The sequence below is a fragment of the Oncorhynchus mykiss genome, chromosome 17, assembly GCF_013265735.2.
Source record: "Oncorhynchus mykiss isolate Arlee chromosome 17, USDA_OmykA_1.1, whole genome shotgun sequence".
NCBI classification, from domain to species: domain Eukaryota; kingdom Metazoa; phylum Chordata; class Actinopteri; order Salmoniformes; family Salmonidae; genus Oncorhynchus; species Oncorhynchus mykiss.
Window position 1 is genome coordinate 40,220,015 of NC_048581.1, and position 19,472 is coordinate 40,239,486.

Sequence of the window (19,472 nt, forward strand, 5' to 3'; positions counted from 1 at the left end):
CTCAATAAAGCCTTTATAAGCCTTTATAAAACACAGCTTTATGTCATATTTGACAAAGTGGGTTTTTTCACATTTGACATCGGTGGTAACAATGGTGCCAGAGAAGAAGGCTGACGTTTACGTGTCCCCAACGATTGTGTTTTTTTGCTAGTTTATTTGTGTTATTTGTAACTTATTTTTTTACTTATTTTGTACATAATGTTGCCGCTACCGTCTCTTATGACCGAAAATAGCTTCTGGACATCAGGACTGCGATTACTCACCACGGACTGGCAGAATCCTTTTTTCCCCTTTAATGAGTCTGACAAGCCCGACGCGAATTATATACTGCCTTCTTGGGGACAGGCCCAGATCCCTGGGATTTGCATGAAGAGGAGGCGGAGAAAAAGGGGCCAGAGGGCAGGCTGCCTTCTGAGAATTTGTAGGCGAACGAATAAACCCCCACTTTCTTCCATTCTGCTAGCAAACGTACAATTTTGGAGAATAAAATCGATGACCTATGCAGAAGATTAAACTACCAACGGGACATCCAAAACTAATATCTTATGCTTCACGGAGTCGTGGCTGAACGACAACACTATCAGCTAGCTGGTTATATGCTGGACAGAACAGGGGCGTCTGGTAAGACAAGGGGAGGCGGACTATGTATTTTTTCTAAATAACAGCTGGTGCATGATATCTAAGGAAGTCTCGAGCTATTGCTCACCTGAGGTAGAGTATCTCATGATAAGCTGTAGACTACACTATCTAACAAGAGCGTTTATCTGTATTTTCCGTAACTGTTTACATACCACCGCAGTCAGAGGCTGGCACTAAGACAGCATTGAATGAGCTGTATTCCGCCATAAGCAAACAAGAAAACGCTGACCCAGAGGCGGCACTCCTAATAGCCGGGGACTTTAATGCTGGGAAACTTAAATATGTTTTACCAAATTTCTATCAGCTTGTTAAATGTGCAACCAGAGGAAAAAAAACTCTGGACCACCTTTACTCCACACACAGAGACGCATACAAAGCTCTCCCTCACCCTCCATTTGGCAAATTTGACCATAATTATATCCTCCTGAATCCTGCTTACAAGCAAAAATTAAAGCAGGATGCACCAGTGACTAGATCAATAAAAAAGTGGTCAGATGAAGCAGACACTAAGCTACAGGACTGTTTTGCTAGCACAGACTGGAATATGTTCCGGGATTCCTCCGATGGCATTGAGGAGTACACCACATCAGTCATTGGCTTCATCATTAAGTGCATTGATGACGTTGTCCCCACAGTGACCCTACGTACATACCCCAACCAGAAGCCATGGATTACAGGCAACATTCGCACAGAGCTAAAGGCTAGAGCTGACGCTTTCGAGGAGCGGGACATTAACCCAGAAGCTTATAAGAAATCCCGCTATGCCCTCTAACAAACCATCAAACAGGCAAAGCGTTAATACAGGACTAAGATCGAATCATACTACATGGCCCGGAGCCTGTAGTGATGATCCATGGCACGAAGCCTCCAGTGATGATCCATGGCCCGGAGCCTGTAGCGATGATCCATGGCACGAAGCCTCCAGTGATGATCCATGGCCCGGAGCCTGTAGTGATGATCCATAGCACGAAGCCTCCAGTGATAATCCATGGCACGAAGCCTCCGGTGAGCCTCCAACGACGATCCCTAGTCCGGAGCCTCCAGCGACAGTCTGCAGTCCGGAGCCTCCAGCGGGGGTTCCCAGTTCAGAGCCTCCGGCGATGATCCACGGTCCGGTTCCTCCGGCAACGATCCACGGTCCAGAGTCTCCTGCGACGATCCATGGTCCGGTTCCATGGAAGTGGAGGGATCAGCATGCGGAACGGGGGCTACGTCCTGAACCGGAGCCGCCACCGAGGATAGATGCCCAACCGGACCTTCCCCTATAGAGTCAGGTTTTGCGGCCAGAGTCCGCACCTTTGGGGGTGGGAGGGGTACTGTCACGCCCTGACCTTGTTTTTTGTGAAGGTTTCACTTTATTAATGATGTGGAATTACATGCACGCTGCGCCTTGGCTCATCTATGACAGGGAGTTTGAAGGCAGTGAACGTGACACATACTGTCCTACATGTGCTAATTAGAGTTGATTGATTTATGTTCTTCACGTTTTTGTTTTGCATCAATTATCTTATTTTATTTTTATTTACTGTTGTTTTTTATACACCTTGTGGGTGGGGGCAATGGTTAAAAAGTACTAGTATTTGGTAGTTGAATTCCTCATTGTACAGTATATAAGAACATATCACTATGTTGCCAAAAAAGTTCAAGACTGTTATTGTTTCCCTTCAATAAAATGCATTCAAAACTACTTTCTGCACATTTCTGCTACTTTCTTAGGCTATACAAGTGATTTATTTTGCTAAAAAAATATGTTTACACCTATGCAGGACCTTTAACAATAATAATAAACCTCTACTTTCGTCAAGAAAACAATTATGACAGGTGTGTTGTAATAAAAACAAGTGGTGCCCACTGATTAAATGCAGACTTTCTGCATTGGGAAGAGGGAAAACCCAGATATTCATAAAGTTTGTGATGAATGGTTGTTTCTTCATGCAAAATAGATTTGGGGTTTAAAATTCAATTAAGCTGCTTTATTTTAGGGGTTTAGTGAAGGCGGGTCATTTTTTACCCTACACAAGGGTTAAGCAGACCACCATAGTGCCTGTACCCAAGAACATTAAGGTAACCTGCCTAAATGACTACCGACCCATAGCACTGAAGTCTGTAGCCATGAAAAGCTTTGAAAGGCTGGTCATGGCTCACATCAAACCCATTATCCCAGAAACCCTAGACCCACTCCAATTTGCATACCGCCCTCTCTGTTGCACACCACACTGCCCTTTCCCACCTGGACAAAAGGAACACCTATGTGAGAATGCTATTCATTGACTACAGCTCAGCGTTCAACACAGTGCCCTCAAAGCTCATCAATAAGCTAAGGACCCTGGGACTAAAAACCTCCCTCTGTAGCTGGATCCTGGACTTCCTGAATGGCTGTCCCCAGGTTGTAAGGGTAGGCAACAACACATCCGCCACGCTGATCCTCAACACAGGGGCCCCTCGGGGGTGTGTGCTCAGCCCCCTCCTGTACTCCCTGTTCACTCATGACTGCAAGGTCAGGAACGACTCCAAAACCATCATTGTTTGCCAATGACACAACACTGGCCTGATCACTGACAATGACAATACAGCCTATAGGGAGGAGGTCAGAGACCTGGCGGTGTGGTGCCAGGACAACAACCTCTCCCTCAACGTGATCAAGACAAAGGAGATGACTTTGGACTACATCGACCGGGCTGCAGTGGAGCAGGTTGAGAGCTTCAAGTTCCTTGGTGTCCACATCACCAACAAACGAACATGGTCCAAGCACACCAAGACAATCGTGAAGAGGGCATGACAAAACCTTTTCCTCCCCAGGAGACTGAAAAGATTTGGCATGGGTCCTCAGATCCTCAAAAGGTTCTACAGCTGCATCATCGAGAGCATCCTGACTGGTTGCATCACTGCCTGGTATGGCAACCGACCGCAAGGCACTACAGAGGGTAGTGCGAACGGCCCAGTACATCATTGGGGCCAAGCTTCCTGTCATCCAGGACCTCTATACCAGGCAGTGTCAGGAAGGCCCTAAAAATTGTCAAAGACTCCAGCCACCCTAGTCATGGACTGTTCTCTGCTACCGCACGGCAAGCGGTACCGGAGCGCCACGTCTAGGTCCAAGAGGCTTCTAAACAGCTTCTAACCCCAAGCCATAAGACTCCTGAACATCTAATCAAAAGGCTACCCAGACTATTTGCATTGCCCCCACTCTTTTACACCACTGCTACTCTCTGTTGTTATCATCTATACATAGTCACTTTAATAACTCTACCTACATGTACACATTACCTCAACAAACTGGATCCTCTGCACATTGACTCTGTACCAGTATCCCCTGTGTATAGTCTCGCTATTGTTATTTTACTGCTGCTCTTTAATTACTTGTTACTTTTATTTCTTATTCTTATCCGTAAGTTTTTAAACTGCATTGTTGGTTAGGGGCTTGTAAGTAGGCATTTCACTGTAAGGTCTAGCTGTTGTATTCGGCGCACGTGACTAATACAATTTGATTTGATTATGTTCACACAGTTATCCCACATTTATGAACCCTTTATAGAGCATGACATATGGTTATAGATGATTTGTGGTACATTTATGTAATGTTTAGGAAGGCTTTATGAAGGATTTCTGAAGCCTTTATAAGCTGCATGTTTTCTAAAGCAGGACCGCGATAAGTATGATTTTTGTCTTTATCTGTTGTCTAGTACTGCCTTTTTGCCCAGCTAGGGCCATATACATTAAGTGCTGCCTGTCTTCCCAGTAGCCTACTTGGTGTGTGAACTGCTGAGCTACATGTTTGTGCTGACTGCTCATAACTTGCAGATGATTGTTGACACATCAACAACGATCAAGGGGCAGGGCGATTTGTGACTTGTTTTTGTGACTTGTTAATCAGTGGCTGTATTGGAGGGGGAGGGGTTTCACCTCTTTGAAAAGTATTTAGACCCTTTGACTTTTTCCACATTTTGTTAGGTTACAGCCTTATTTGAAACATTTTTCCCCTCATCAATCTACACACAATACCCAAATACTGACAAAGCAAAAACTGTGTCTGAAAAAAAAATCTCTCTAATTATATCCCATTCACTTAAGTATTCAGACCCCTCCCCCCCATTTAAAAAAAATCCTGAACCAACAATTGCACTCTACATTTTGCGTCAGTATGTAACGTCAGTATGTAAGGCTATGATTTACTATAGTAACATCTGAGAATGGTTTTTATTTGGTTAAAAGCTTATAAGCAGCTTATAAGCGAGTAATAAGCGAGTAATTGGTGCCTTATAGACATGTTTCCAAATAAACAGAAAATGTATTTAAGCAACATTGTTGTCTCTCTTGCTTTTTTGCCATGGCTGAAGGCTTTGTTTCTGTTATGTAGGTTCTTTCTGATGTGCTACATGTTTGTGAACCTGGCCTGTGCCTTGCAAACCCTCCTGAGGACGCCTAACTGGAGGCCACGCTTCAAGTTCTATCACTGGTGAGTCCCACAAAATCCCATCAAAGGAACTCATCCTTAGAGATGATACAAGGGCCTTGAATGTGTGTGTGTGTGCGTGCACTTCTCACCTCCAGTTCTTGGTTTGCGCCGGCCCTTCGTCCAGCCGCATCAAACTGTATTGATATGCTCTGATGAGGCTGAAGGAGGAGCCAGCGCACACCAAGAATTGGAGTTGAGACGCACGCGCGCACACACACACACACACTCATATACATGCGTGCGTCTGTTTTTATACTGTTTAATGTATATGTATGTCTGCATGTGTATGTGCATGTGTGTGTGTGCATTCGGTACATGTGTGTATCTAATCCTTTCTCTGTTTGTGTCTCTTTACAGGGCCCTGTCCTTCCTGGGCATGAGTCTGTGTCTATCGCTCATGTTCATCTGTTCCTGGTTCTATGCCATCGTTGCCATGGTGATCGCTGGCAGTATCTACAAGTATATTGAGTTCCATGGGTGAGTGTAGCGTGACCCATGAGACAGATTGGATTTGCTGGCTGTGTGTTTGTGTGTGTTTGTGGTGTCTGTGTATTGGGAGGGGGGGGGGGGGGGGGGTTAAAATCCTATCAACCATCATTCAGTCAAGCCAGTTAAAGGGGAAATGTGTCGATTGGGGTTTCCACTGTTTGGACAATTTAGTGTTATGGCTTGCTGTGCTGAGACAATGGCTTGGGTTGCAATTACATTACTTGATGGTAAAGCTGGTTGAAAACAGAGCTTGGCCAACAACGACTTAGCATTCTGTCTGTAGGAAGAGATGCTATAAAGCAGACTTTTGCAGCGATGACTGATTTTTAAACTCATTTTTAAGCTAAGTTTTTTAAAGACCCATGCTCACACAATTCTTATGACTCCCTAAACCGATAGCCTACCAAACGGTGAAAATAGGTTAGAAATGTAGATGTGTTCGAAGCCTGTGCAGTATAAATAATAATATTATAATATCGTCATTTTAATTTGTAATAGACATGTAATAACACATAGGCCTAGTTATTAGGCTTTTAATGGTGTAATAATAACTATGTAATACCATTAGTTGTGACATGATTGAATGATATAACCCTGGTGTTTGATTGTGTGACAGGGCGGAGAAAGAGTGGGGTGATGGGATACGAGGCATTTCTCTCAGCGCCGCCCGATATGCTCTGATGAGGCTGGACGAGGGGCCGGCGCACACCAAAAACTGGAGGTGGGACGTGCACACTGTCGTGTCTTTGGCTATGCCGGATTAAGTGATATGACATGCTATTCTATAAAATCCTTTCTCCGTAATTAATATTACCTGATTGAGCTAATCATGTAAATGTAATTAACTAGAGAGTCGGGGCACCACTAAATAATATTTATAAAGCTGTTATCTTCCGAATAAACTCTTAAAGACTTAGTAATATTTTACATCAATAGCAGTCAATGTTAATCATTGTAAATTCTTGGGTATCTTCACGAACCCTGGCTAACAAGTTGAATCAGCAATTTATTTACTAAATATCTAACAGAATTACATATACAAAGAATGAATCATACCTTGATCACAAATTACGTCATAAAGGAAAACGTCCCTAGCGGGCGGAACAGATGTGATAGCTGGTTACACAAAATAAAAGGGGCTGGGCTTGAGTGAAAGAGCGGGAAGACTGAGGGACAAAGGGAGAAGCTGTGCTATCGTAAATACAGTATCTTATGCATTCTAAATTACAGCCCATTTGGAAAAGGAAAATGCAATAAATATTTACTCTGGGCTGCGCTTCGGTAGGTTGGTTGGTAGATTGACGGCCTTGTTGCCAAACCGAGTCCTTTGTCCTTTGAAGAATGTCTCTGGTGGTCAATTGGATACGTTGTAGTAACGTCGTTGTAACGCCGTTTTTGCAGCTGCTGTGGCTAACTCAACAGCTAGGAAGTATAACTTCTGTAGTGAAAAAGAGTTCAAAGTTCATACCATTCACAACCAAAGCTCACGCTGAGGTTGGCTTCGTTCTGTAGTTATTATCTGAACCATTCTGACATCGGACCGTCGTCTTCACATCCTAGGAACAGGAGGTTACATTTTCGTCAAGGCTTTATATAGTGGAGCGAGAAGGGTGTGTCTGAAGAGATTTATAACCCATGTCTCTTCACAAGGGCGGGCCACTGATTGAGCAGGGCCCTAACCTTATGAAAACCCAAATCTCTCATTTGGAAGCTAAAATTACATTTAATCTCTTCACCAATCATTTTATATTCAAACATTTAAAATAAACAACAATTCCATGTGAATCCGATAACTCTGATGTGTAGACTTTCCACTGTAGAGTTTATGTCATCCTATCATTGATGAGAATGTCTCAGATGACAACCGAACTGACATCATATTCATTAATCCAGTTCAGCGACGCCTAGAAGGCTGGTGACGTAGACCTCCAGAGCTGGTGAACGGAATGAGCAGCAGTACCGGGGGGGATTCGTGACAGTGTACATTCATAACTATTTTCAAAAACAAACCAAATAACAATACATACTAAGTTACAATATTTTTTTGAAAATACTGTCTTTCAAATACTTCCAACAATATGTATTTGAATTAATGGTAACACATACTTTCCAAACAGTGTTTTCAAATACATTCCAATATTCAACTACTTGTCTTTCAAAAGAAGCTTATCTGAATATTTGTTTTGAAATGTAATAAAATGTTATTGAAATACCTAAAATAGTCATTTAACCTATGTCTGCAGTGTACACAGATAAACCCACACAAATAAGCTACACAGGCCATTTCGTGTCACATATCTAATTAACATTGAAATGAACAACATGTCTGTGCATGTGGAGCGTTCCATTTAATTCATTTTGAGCTACTGTCATGGTACAGACAATAATACTTTTACAGACATTCTCATCTGTGCACTGATAACCTCAGTGCACTCTTCCTTGCTTTTTTCTCTCTTTTTTTCACTTGTTCTCTACCTTTCTCACCTCTACTCTTACTTCCTCTCTTTCTCTTTGTCACCTTACTCTCCCTTTCAATCTTTCAAATCTCTGTGCTACACTTTAAATTCAACTCAAAATTTAACTCTGGAATGACGGAAGTATACATTTTTGTTTTGCCAAAGCAACACGTTGAAACACTTTCTCCTATTATTCCCTTCCTTCCTTCCTTCCTTCCTTCCTTCCTTCCTTCCTTCCTTCCTTCCTTCCTTCCTTCCTTCCTTCCTTCCTTCCTTCCTTCCTTCCTTCCTTCCTTCCTTCCTTGCGTGACTCCCTCTGTCTCACTCAAGGCCTCAGCTGCTGGTGTTGGTCAGTACGGACGTGGAGCAGAACGTGGAGCAGCCTCGCCTGCTCTCGCTGACCAATCAGCTGAAAGCGGGCAAAGGGCTGACCATTGTGGGCACTGCCTTGGCAGGCACCTACCTGGAGAACCACCCCCAGGCCCAGCGGGCAGAGCAGGTTAGATACAGTTGAAGTCAGAAATGTACATACACCTTAGCCAAATATATTTCAACTCAGTTTTTCACAATTCCTGACATTTAATCCTAGTAAAAATGTCCTGTCTTTGGTCAGTTAGGATCACCACTTTATTTTAAGAATTTGAAATGTCAGAATAATAGTAGAGAGAATTTATTATTTCAGCTTTTATTTCTTTCATCACATTCCCAGTGGGTCAGAAGTCTCTCTATTAGTATTTTGAAGCTTTGCCCTTAAATTGTTTAACTTCGGGCAAATGTTTCAGGTAGCCTTCCACAAGTTTTCCACAGTAAGTTGGGTGTATTTTGGCCCATTTCTCCTGATAGAGCTGGTGTAAATTAGTAAGGTTTCTAGGCCTCCTTGCTCGCACACACTTTTTCAGTTCTGCCCACAAATGTTCTATAGGATTGAGGTCAGGGCTTTGTGATGGCCACTCCAATACCTTGTCTTTGTTGTCCTTAAGCCATTTTACCACAACTTTGGAAGTATGCTTGGGGTCATTGTCCATTTGGAAGACCCATTTGCGACCAAGCTTTAACTTCTTGACAGATGTCTGGAGATGTTGCTTCAATATATCCACATAATGTTCCTGCCTCATGATGCCATCTATTTTGTGAAGTGCACTCCTGCAGCAAAGCACCCCCACAACATGATGCTGCCAACCCCGTGCCTTACAGTTGAGATGGAGTTCTTCAGCTTGCAAGCCTCCCCATTTTCGTCCAAATGTAACAATGGTCATGATGGCCAAACAGTTCTATTTTTGTTTCATCAGACCAGAGGATATTTCTCCAAAAAGTATGATCTTTGTCCCCATGTGCAGTTGCAAACAGTAGTCTGGCTATTTTATGGCGGTTTTGGAGCAGTGGCTTCTTCCTTGCTGAGCGGCCTTTCAGGTTATGTCAATATCGGACTCGTTTTACTGTGGATATAGATACTTTTGTACCTGTTTCCTCCAGCATCTTCACAAGGTCCTTTGCTGTTGTTCTGGGATTGAGTTGCACTTTTCGCACCAAAGTACATTCATCTCTAGGAGACAGAACGTGTCTTCTTCCTGAGCGATATGGCGGCTGCGTGGTCCCATGGTGTTTATACTTGCGTACTATTGTTTGTACAGATGAAAGTCGTACCTTCAGGCGTTTGGAAATTGCTCCCAAGGATGAACCAGACTTGTGGAGATCTACAATTCTTTTTCTGAGGTCTTGGCTGATTTCTTTTGATTTTCCCATGAAGTCAAGCAAAGAGGCACTGAGTTTGAAGGTAGGCCTTGAAAAACATCCACAGGTACACATCCAATTGACTCAAAAGATGTCAATTAGCCTATCAGAAGCTTCTAAAGCCATGGCATAATTTTCCAGAATTTTCCAAGCTGTTTAAAGGCACAGTGTATGTGAATTTCTGACCCACTGGAATACAGTTAATTATAAGTGAAATAATCTGTCTGTAAACAATTGTTGAAAAAATTACTTGTGTCATGCACAAAGTAGATGTCCTAACCGACTTGCCAAAACTATAGTTTGTAACAAGAAATTTGGGGAGTGGTTGAAAAACGAGTTTTAATGACTCCAACCTAAGTGTATGCAAACTTCCAACTTCAACTGTACTAGACAGATCTCATGGCATCCCACTGCATATCACACAAACCTCACTACTCTCCAATCTGGAGTGATTTAGACTTGATCCTGTGACTCTGTACCAATGTTCACACTTGCGTAGCACCTAAAATTAAGTTGTACCAAAATCAGTGTCACCACCGTCCATTTCACCTTCATTTCACCCTTCAACTGCTGGGCAAGGTTTTGACCCTTACTGCCCACTGTGGCTTAGTTGGTTCCCTTACACTGCTCTCACTCTCTTTCATCCCCTCTCCTCTCTACTATCCCACCCCCTCTCCCTCCCTCTCTCCTCTGCCCTTCATTCTCTCTCTCACCCCCCCATCCCCTTCAGTCTCTGCGTAAGCTGATGGAGACAGAGAAGGTGAAGGGCTTCTGCCAGGTCACCATCTCGTCCAACATGCGCGACGCCACCTCCCACCTGCTCCAGGCCAGTGGGCTGGGCGGTCTCATGCACAACACGGTGCTGGTCAGCTGGCCACGCAACTGGAAGCAGGCTGACGACCACCAGACCTGGAGGGACTTCATCGGTGGGTCACAAAGGGGGTCAAGGGTGTATGGTCAAGTAGGAAAACCAAACACGTTATTTATCTAGGTTACTACTGTCTTATTACCATGTTACTTTTCTAAGTAAATTCTGGTCATTTTTGCACCGTACACTGAATCAGATCTGTCGGTTGAGCTTTAAATCAGGATCTTTGGGGGAGGTTGTAGACATGTCATGAAAGATAATCCTTATGATTTGTTTTTTTATACACAACATTATTTCTTTAATCCATATTGTACCAGGATGTTACATGAACTATCAGATTTTCACAAGATCTTCCATAAAGGTTATTGAGTTATCATCAGACTCATATTAGATTAAATCCCCTCTCTTCCCTCTCTGTCCTGTCCTGTAGAGCTGGTTAGGGAGACCACAGCCGCTCACCTAGCCTTGCTGGTGCCCAAGAACATCGCTGCCTTCCCGTCCAATGGAGAGCGCTTCTCAGAGGGCCACATTGATGTTTGGTGGATTGTCCATGATGGAGGCATGCTGATGCTGCTGCCTTTCCTTCTGCGCCAGCACAAGGTAGGCTGCCTACCACATGCCCACCCTGAGATATGGATCGCATTGCTAAACTCTATTTATAAACTCGGTGGTTCAAGCCCTGGATGCTGATTGGCTGACAGCCATGGCACATCAAACCGTATACATTTATTTTTACTGTTCTAATTACGTTTGTAACCAGTTTATAATAGCAATAAGGCACCTCGGGCGTTTGTGATATACGGACAATTTACCTCGGCTAAGGGCTGTGTCCAGGCACTCCACGTTGTGTCGTACATAAGAACAGCCCTGTGCAGTGGTATATTGTTCATATTCCACACTTCCTCGTGCCTTATTGCTTAAATATATAGCTGGTCATGCACTCAGTTCTATAGTAAAGTGCAATGTACATTTAAAAAAACTATAGTGCAGGGCATTTGTACAATCAGTGCATTAACTAATCAATGCGCAAGCTATCGCAGTTTCTACACATCATCATGAAGGTTCTAACCAGAATACTGTATTTTTTAAATATTTTTTTTATTTAACTAGGCAAGTCAGTTGAGAACAAATTCTTATTTACAATGACGGCATACCCCGGCCAAACCCGGACGATGCTGGGCCAATTGTGCGCCGCCCTATGGGATCCCAATCATGGCCGGTTGTGATACAGCCTAGATTCAAACCAGGAACTGCAGTGACGCCTCTTGCACTGAGATGCAGTGTCTTAGACCGCTGCGCCACTCGGGAGCCCAACCTGTATAACAGGTCATAGATGAGCAAGTTACAATGGTCTTTCCTACCGACAGGTGTGGAGGAAGTGCGGATTACTGTATGACGGGTTATAGATGAGCAGGTTCCACTGGTCTTTTCTACTAATAGGTGTGGAGGAAGTGCAGGATGCGCATCTTCACCGTGGCCCAGATGGACGACAACAGCATCCAGATGAAGAAAGACCTGACCACCTTCCTGTACCACCTGCGTATCGATGCCGAGGTTGAAGTGGTGGAAATGGTAAGATGCCATATCTGTCTATGACCGTTTCACATGTGATGAAACATACACAATGGGAGTTTACTTGTTAATTGTTTACTCCAAATTGAGTCTTGAACGTTGACTCTATGGGTCATATTACATAGTTGATATAATATGAATCGTCATTGTATTATGTATGAACGTGTGTTTGCTGTCTCCCATGTCCCTTGCAGTGCTGCTGTCCATCCAGTAGACTGATGACACCAAACACAAAGTTGTCCATATGACATCCATAGGATAGCTGGTGTATCTGTCCATCCTCAATACACTAACCCAGGCCTTCTCCTCTCTCAGCATGACAGCGATATCTCAGCCTACACCTATGAGAAGACCCTGGTAATGGAACAGCGATCGCAGATCCTCAAACAGATCAACCTGACCAAGACGGAGCGAGAGAGAGAGGTAAGGGTTGCAAAGTTACCGGTAATTTACCAAAGTTACTGAAATTGTTGGACATCTATGGCAATCTATGGTAGCTTTGGTAATTTATACTTTTAAAAACTGTATTCATATATAGTATTTATTTTGTATATCTGTGTTCAAATTGTCCATGAGTTTGTAGTGTATAGACCATATGGTTCAAGAGAAAATAGACATATTCATGAAAAAAAGTATCTAATCAACAATTGCATTATTTTCTATAAACTCTGCAACACTTCAAATAAATTGACTTTTTTCACAACTACCACCAGTTTGGCAACAAATCATTTACAAATAATTTACAACAAAGAGTATATAAATATATATATATATATATATATTATAATCTTCTTTGATTATTTTACATGTGATAAGGCCACACAGAGGGGCAGAGACAATTACAGACACCTGTGATATCTTGTGATAAACAACATAAAATCCTTGAAAGTTACCAAAATTCTGGTTGTATACTTGTAATATACCGTCCCTTTGCAACCCTAGAAAGAGGTACCGCTTTACACAGAATTACTAGAATGGATTAAGCCTTTTGTTTTATTTTTTACATTTAGGCCAGATAAAATTGATTCACTGTTTAATGGATTTTCCCCACCCCAGAAAAGTGAGCCGAGCGAGCGAAAAAAAATTAAAATAATAATAAATAAATAGGTGGATAAGGAATAACAGCACTTTACCACATTGTCCTAGGCTATATGGACATGAACAATAGGCAAATAATTCAATTTCAGACTGATTTTCATTAATACACAAATTAACATTAACGAACATTAGGATGTAGGATATAGATAGAATGCAATATTCTATCATATTCAAAAATTATTGGAAAAAAGTAATGTATTATTAAGTAATGTATCATGAATGTATCATCAAGTCATTAATCTACATATTTGTATAGCCTAACAAATTCAAGAATGATTGACAATAAATAATTGTAATCAAATTAAAATGTTGACACGTAACAATGAGTTCATTACCTGAATGCATCTCTATAGCCTAGGCGTTAACAAAATAGTCATACAAATATGATTAGGCCTCTCATAGACTAGGCCTTATAGAAAGAGGGTCAATCAAGTTAGGTCTGCCAAATGAATGCGGCATTTGAAAAAAATACATCAATCCAACAATAGAGTATAACCTTTAATCCTAAAAAAAATTTTGTTTATAACATGCGCAATTAGAAGCATCAATATATATATAGAGCAAGTATGACTAAATTCGAGACCAGTAACTTTGCTCACTGCATCCTCCTTCAATTGTCTCTTCTGGCTGCCATGAAAAGCCCCCCCTTACTGATCTGCACGAAATGTGTGCGAGCCACTGGCGATGTACTGTACTTTGATGGACATGCTAGCTGTTCTCTGCTGGGCATCATCACAACTTATCGGTTGGCCTACTACTACTGGTAGTACCGGTAAAATGTAAATTATGAATCACAAATCAACATACAGCTGACACACTTCTATTTCATCAATCATTTTGACTTCAATTTGGTTTGCACTGCTTGCACTGCGTCTTTGCTGATGAATGCCCTGATCTTTGGCCAGTCAATTGGTTAAATTACATTGTTGTTTCGTCTATTAATCGCTTCTAACAGATCTCAAAATGGTGCAATAACCATGAATTTAACCTACTGTTTGTTTATAATGAGGGACGTCCCACGTTTAACATGGACACATAAATAGTAGGAATTTGCACTGGCTTCAGCCATGACGGCATGAGAGAGAAATTAAACATATGCAAGTGGCCTGCAGGTGCAAGAGTGTGTGTTTCACTGTCCAATCTGAGGCTCGAACATGATCTGAGCGCGTGATCTGAGGCTGTTTGGTCTCTTGGGCATCAATTTGGGAAAGCCTCAAGGGAGAGCAGACAGAGCATTATAAACAAAGAGCCGCATATATTGGCCAAAAAATAACACATCAGATTACCTTATTTTTTCAGTGTGTGGAGAAAAGTGAGGCGGGGAATCCATTAAACAGTCATTCAACTTGGTCTGGCCTTACCATGCCACTACTGCACGTTACCCTTTGCAACACATCAATGGACCATGTCTGAAAAGCCGGTTTGGTTTCATAAAGAGAAAAACAGACAAGATATTGACCATGTTGTAATGACATTACCAATCCTCAATGCTTCATTTAACCTGGAGACTATAAAGCCTGTGTGTGTACATCCAATATGTTTCCTGATTCTGGGTAAACCGATCAGGACATAAGATCATAAAGAATTAATCTCACAGTATTGCTGCACCCAAACATAATGCAATTGTCTACATTGACAGACAATGTTCTGAAAATGTCAATGTTTACATCAATGTTCATAACCTTGTTTTGTCTCCATGTAGACAATACCAAATAATAAATGTGTCATGTTGTGATGATATTAGCACTCCAATGTCTAGTTCACACTATAGGGCTGACCTGAACAGAACTGTGCTGGTTTGCCTATTTAATTTTTTCCTTGTCTTCTCTAGCACGATTCCAGCAACTACGATGGATGCGAAACCAGGCCAGCCCAGTACAGCTTGGCTTGGCTAAGTTCAGTTTGGCTCAGTAGGGTGAAATGCTTTAATCAACTCTTTGTCTTCTTTCCGCAGATCCAGAGCATCACAGACTCATCCCGCGGATCCATCCGGCGTAAGAACCCGGCAGCTGCAACCACCCAGATGAGTGTGACCGAGGAACAGCCCGGGGGGAGCAGCAAAGAGGAGGAGAAACCTGAGGAGGAGGTTGGTACTGGTACTGTCCAGTCAACTGAGCCACATTCACTCTAATCAGGGTTGTATCATTAAGAATTAATGCTATGAGGCCAGCGCTGGCAAAGACTTGAAAGCAGAGTAGTCAATTGACTTGTGAGGGATTGTGATGTGATTGTGAACTACTGGTGTATAAGCATTAGGAGATCAGTGGTTTTGACCCTGGGGTGGTGGTTTTTCAGACTACCTTAATTTTTTATGCTGTGAAGATAATTGCGGTCAGGCATAGTCAAGGAATGATTAGGAATGATTAAAGGACTGGTGTTGTGAACCACTGGTGTTGACATTGGGAGGTCAGTGGTTTTTACCCTTACACGGAACCCAAACCGGCTGCGCGCGTGCGCCATCGTATGCTATCGTGCATACATTTATTTTGTCCCCATACACCAAACGAGATCACGACACGCGGGTTAAAATATCAAAACAAAATCTGATTTGGGGACAGGTCGAAAAGCATTAAACATGTATGGCAATTTAGCTAGTTACCTTGCACTTGCTAGCTAATTTGTCCTATTTAGCTTAGCTTGCTGTTGCTAGCTAATTATATCCTGGGATATAAACATTGAGTTGTTATTTTACCTGAAATGCACAAGCTCCTCTACTCCGCCAATTAATCCACACATAAAACGGTCAACCTAATCGTTTCTAGTCATCTCTCCTCCTTCCAGGCGTTTTCATCTTTGAACTTATATGGTGATTGGCATCTACACTTTCATAGTATTACCACGACAACCGGCAAAACAGTTTGTCTTTCAATTACCCGCGTGGAGGAATAACCAATGAGGAGATGGCACGTGGGTACCTGCTTCTATAAACCAATGAGGAGATGGGAGAGGCAGGACTTTCAGCGCAATCTGCGTCAGAAATAGGAATGACTTCTGTTTTAGCCCTTGGTGTCGCAGACGCTCGTTGGCACGCGCAAGCAGAGTGTGGGTGCAATTATTGAATAACATGGATTTCTAAATTTATTTTGCGCCGCTCGCGCAGGCAACGTGTCCGGTCTGGTCAGCATGTGAGGTAGTGGTTTTTCAGGTTTCCAACTCATTCTACTGGTGGGTGGGGATTTATGCTTTGAGGACAGTTGCAGTCAAGCACAGTCCAGGAAATAGTGTTTAATAGGCTGGGTCTGTGAATCGCTGGTGTTGACATTAAGAGGTCAGCGACCCCAAGGTAGTGTTTTTTTACACTTTCAACTCACTTTACAGTGGGTTTTTTTTATTTTTATTTTTATTTTTAGGCACAGTCAGGGAATGGTTAAGGGATAAGAGAAGACACACAGGCTCTCGACTGGTCAGGGTATTTCTTGCAATTTATTGTTCCACAAATAAGGGGCAAGAAAACTAAAAGCTCAGGAGAGACCAAAGGAATTTCCAGAATCAGCCAACTCTGAGACTGGGTCTGGTAACTCTTATGTCTAAAGATTAGTAATGATGATACAGTTGAAGTCGGAAGTTTACATACACTTAGGTTGGAGTCATTAAAACTCGTTTTTCAACCACTCCCCAAATATCTTGTTACAAACTATAGTTTTGGCAAGTCGGTTAGGACATCTACTTTGTGCATGACACAAGTAATTTTTCCAACAATTGTTTACAGACATATTATTTCACTTATAATTCACTGTATCACAATTCCAGTGGGTCAGAAGTTCACATACACTAAGTTGACTGTGCCTTTAAACAGCTTGGAAAATTCAGGAAAATGATGTCGTGGCTTTGGAAGCTTCTGATAGGCTAATTGACATCATTTGAGTCAATTGGAGGTGTACCTGTGGATGTATTTCAAGGCCTACCTTCCTACTCAGTGCCTATTTACATGACATAATGGGGAAATCAAAAGAAATCAGCCAAGACCTCAGAAAACAAATTGTAGACCTCCAAAAGTCTGGTTCATCCCAGAGAGCAATTTCCAAAAGCCTGAAGGTACCACGTTCATCTGTACAAACAATAGCACGCAAGTATAAACACCATGGGACCACGCAGCAGTCATACCACTCAGGAAGAAGACACATTCTGTCTCCTAGAGATGAATGTACTTTGGTGCAAAAAGTGCAAATCAATCCCAGAACAACAGCAAAGGATCTTGTGAAGATGCTGGAGGAAAAAGGCACAAAAATATCTATATCCATAGTAAAACGAGTCATATATCGACATAACCTGAAAGGCCGCTCAGCAAGGAAGAAGCCACTACTCCAAAACCGCCATAAAAAAGCCAGACTATGGTTTGCAACTGCACACGGTGACAAAGATCGTACTTTTTGGAGAAATGTCCTCTGGTCTGATGAAACAAAAATAGAACTGTTTGGCCATCATGACCATCGTTACGTTTGGAGGAAAAATGGGGAGGCTTACAAGCTGAAGAACACCATCACAACCGTGAAGCACAGGGGTGGCAGCATCATGTTGTGGAGGTGCTTTGCTGCAGGAGGAACTGGTGCACTTCACAAAATAGATGGCATCATGAGGTAAAAACATTATGTGGATATATTGAAGCAACATCTCAAGACATCAGTCAGGAAGTTAAAGCTTGGTCGCAAATGGGTCTTCCAAATGGACAATGACCCCAAGCATACTTCCAAAGGTGTGGCAAAATGGCTTAAGGACAACAAACCTGACTCAGTTACACCAGCTCTGTCAAGAGGAATGGGCCAAAATTCACCCAACGTATTGTGGGAAGCTTGTGGAAGGCTACCCGAAACATTTGACCCAAGTTACAAATGTTAAGGGCAATGCTACCAAATACTAATTGAGAGAATGTAAACCCTCTGACCCACTGGTAATGTGATGAAAGGAACAAAAGCTGAAATAAATCATTCTTTCTACTATTATTCTGACATTTCATATTCTTAAAATAAAGTGGTGATCCTAACTGACCTAAGACAGGGATTTTTACTAGGATTAAATGTCAGGAATTGTGAAAAACTGAGTTTAAATGTATTTGGCTAAGGTGTATGTAAACTTCCGACTTCAACTGTAGGTACAGTGGGACTTTTAGTAAAAGGGCTTTATAAATGAAAACATAGCAATGTATCAACCTATGTGACATCAAAGAGGGCAAACAAACCTTCTGGAAGAGAATGCAGTGATGAGTACTACAATTGTCACCTGTAATAAAGCACAGTGCGCTATGATAAACTGCATCCAAGGGCTTTAATGAAGTGGCAGCTGCATTCATATATATCTAGGAACGTCGACTGAATAATCTGCTTTCTACTATTTAGTAAGACGCAGGACCTTTTTCTATAGAGATGACCAGTTTTATTCTCAGCTACCTAACTAACACATCAATATGCTTTTTAAAAGACAGCTTTTCATCTATCTAGATGCCAAGATATTTGTAGCAGGTACATGATCAATATGGACACCATCCAAAGTACATATGCTTAAATTATCACTTATTTTTTTTGCGCTTTAGAGAACAACATATACTTAGTTTTATCTGCATTCAGTATTAATTTCAGGTCAATAAAGTATTACAGTCTATTATGTAATAGAATGAAGGCAGACTGTAGTTCAGATAGAGCCTGGTCAACCGTGGGGGCAATATTATACACAACAGTATCGTCGGCATACAAGCGCAGGTAAATAACAATTGACATACAAGTCGATATTATTAATGTAAACAGTAAAAAGAACAGGACCCAGAATCGACCCCTCTGGGACACCTTTTGTAATATCCAGGAAACTGTATTTAACACCGTCAGTAGATGGTACATAGTGGTTAGAGCGTTGGGCTGGTTAGAGGTTGCTGGATCGAATCCCCAAGCTGACAAGGTAAACATCTGTCATCTGCCCCTGAGCAAGGCAGTTAACCCACTGTTCCCCGGGCGCCGAAGACGTATATGTCGATTAAGGCAGCCCTTCGCAACTCTCTGATTCAGAGGGGTTGGGTTAAATTTCGGAAGACACATTTCAGTTGAATGCATTCAGTTGTACAACTGACTAGGTATCCCCCTTACCCTTAAATTGAGTTATATATGTCAAGTCATTTTTAAACCAGTTGCATGCAGCCTGGTCTAGGCCAATTTAGGAAAGCCTCTGAATTAGCAGT

General features: G+C 42.1%; 1 protein-coding gene across 3 annotated transcripts in view; it reads left to right on the forward strand.

The window, feature by feature from the left end:
• The window catches only part of LOC110493888 (solute carrier family 12 member 5), a 321,210-nt gene that overhangs the window by 271,389 nt on the left and 30,349 nt on the right, over nucleotides 1-19,472 (forward strand). For all 3 annotated transcript variants that reach the window (XM_036949870.1, XM_021568451.2, XM_036949871.1), the window contains exons 14-22: nucleotides 4,997-5,095; nucleotides 5,453-5,572; nucleotides 6,201-6,305; nucleotides 8,371-8,539; nucleotides 10,502-10,697; nucleotides 11,070-11,239; nucleotides 12,080-12,211; nucleotides 12,527-12,634; nucleotides 15,264-15,395. In XM_036949870.1, the coding sequence (XP_036805765.1) occupies nucleotides 4,997-5,095; nucleotides 5,453-5,572; nucleotides 6,201-6,305; nucleotides 8,371-8,539; nucleotides 10,502-10,697; nucleotides 11,070-11,239; nucleotides 12,080-12,211; nucleotides 12,527-12,634; nucleotides 15,264-15,395 (1,231 nt within the window). The remainder of the gene's footprint in view (nucleotides 1-4,996; nucleotides 5,096-5,452; nucleotides 5,573-6,200; nucleotides 6,306-8,370; nucleotides 8,540-10,501; nucleotides 10,698-11,069; nucleotides 11,240-12,079; nucleotides 12,212-12,526; nucleotides 12,635-15,263; nucleotides 15,396-19,472) is intronic.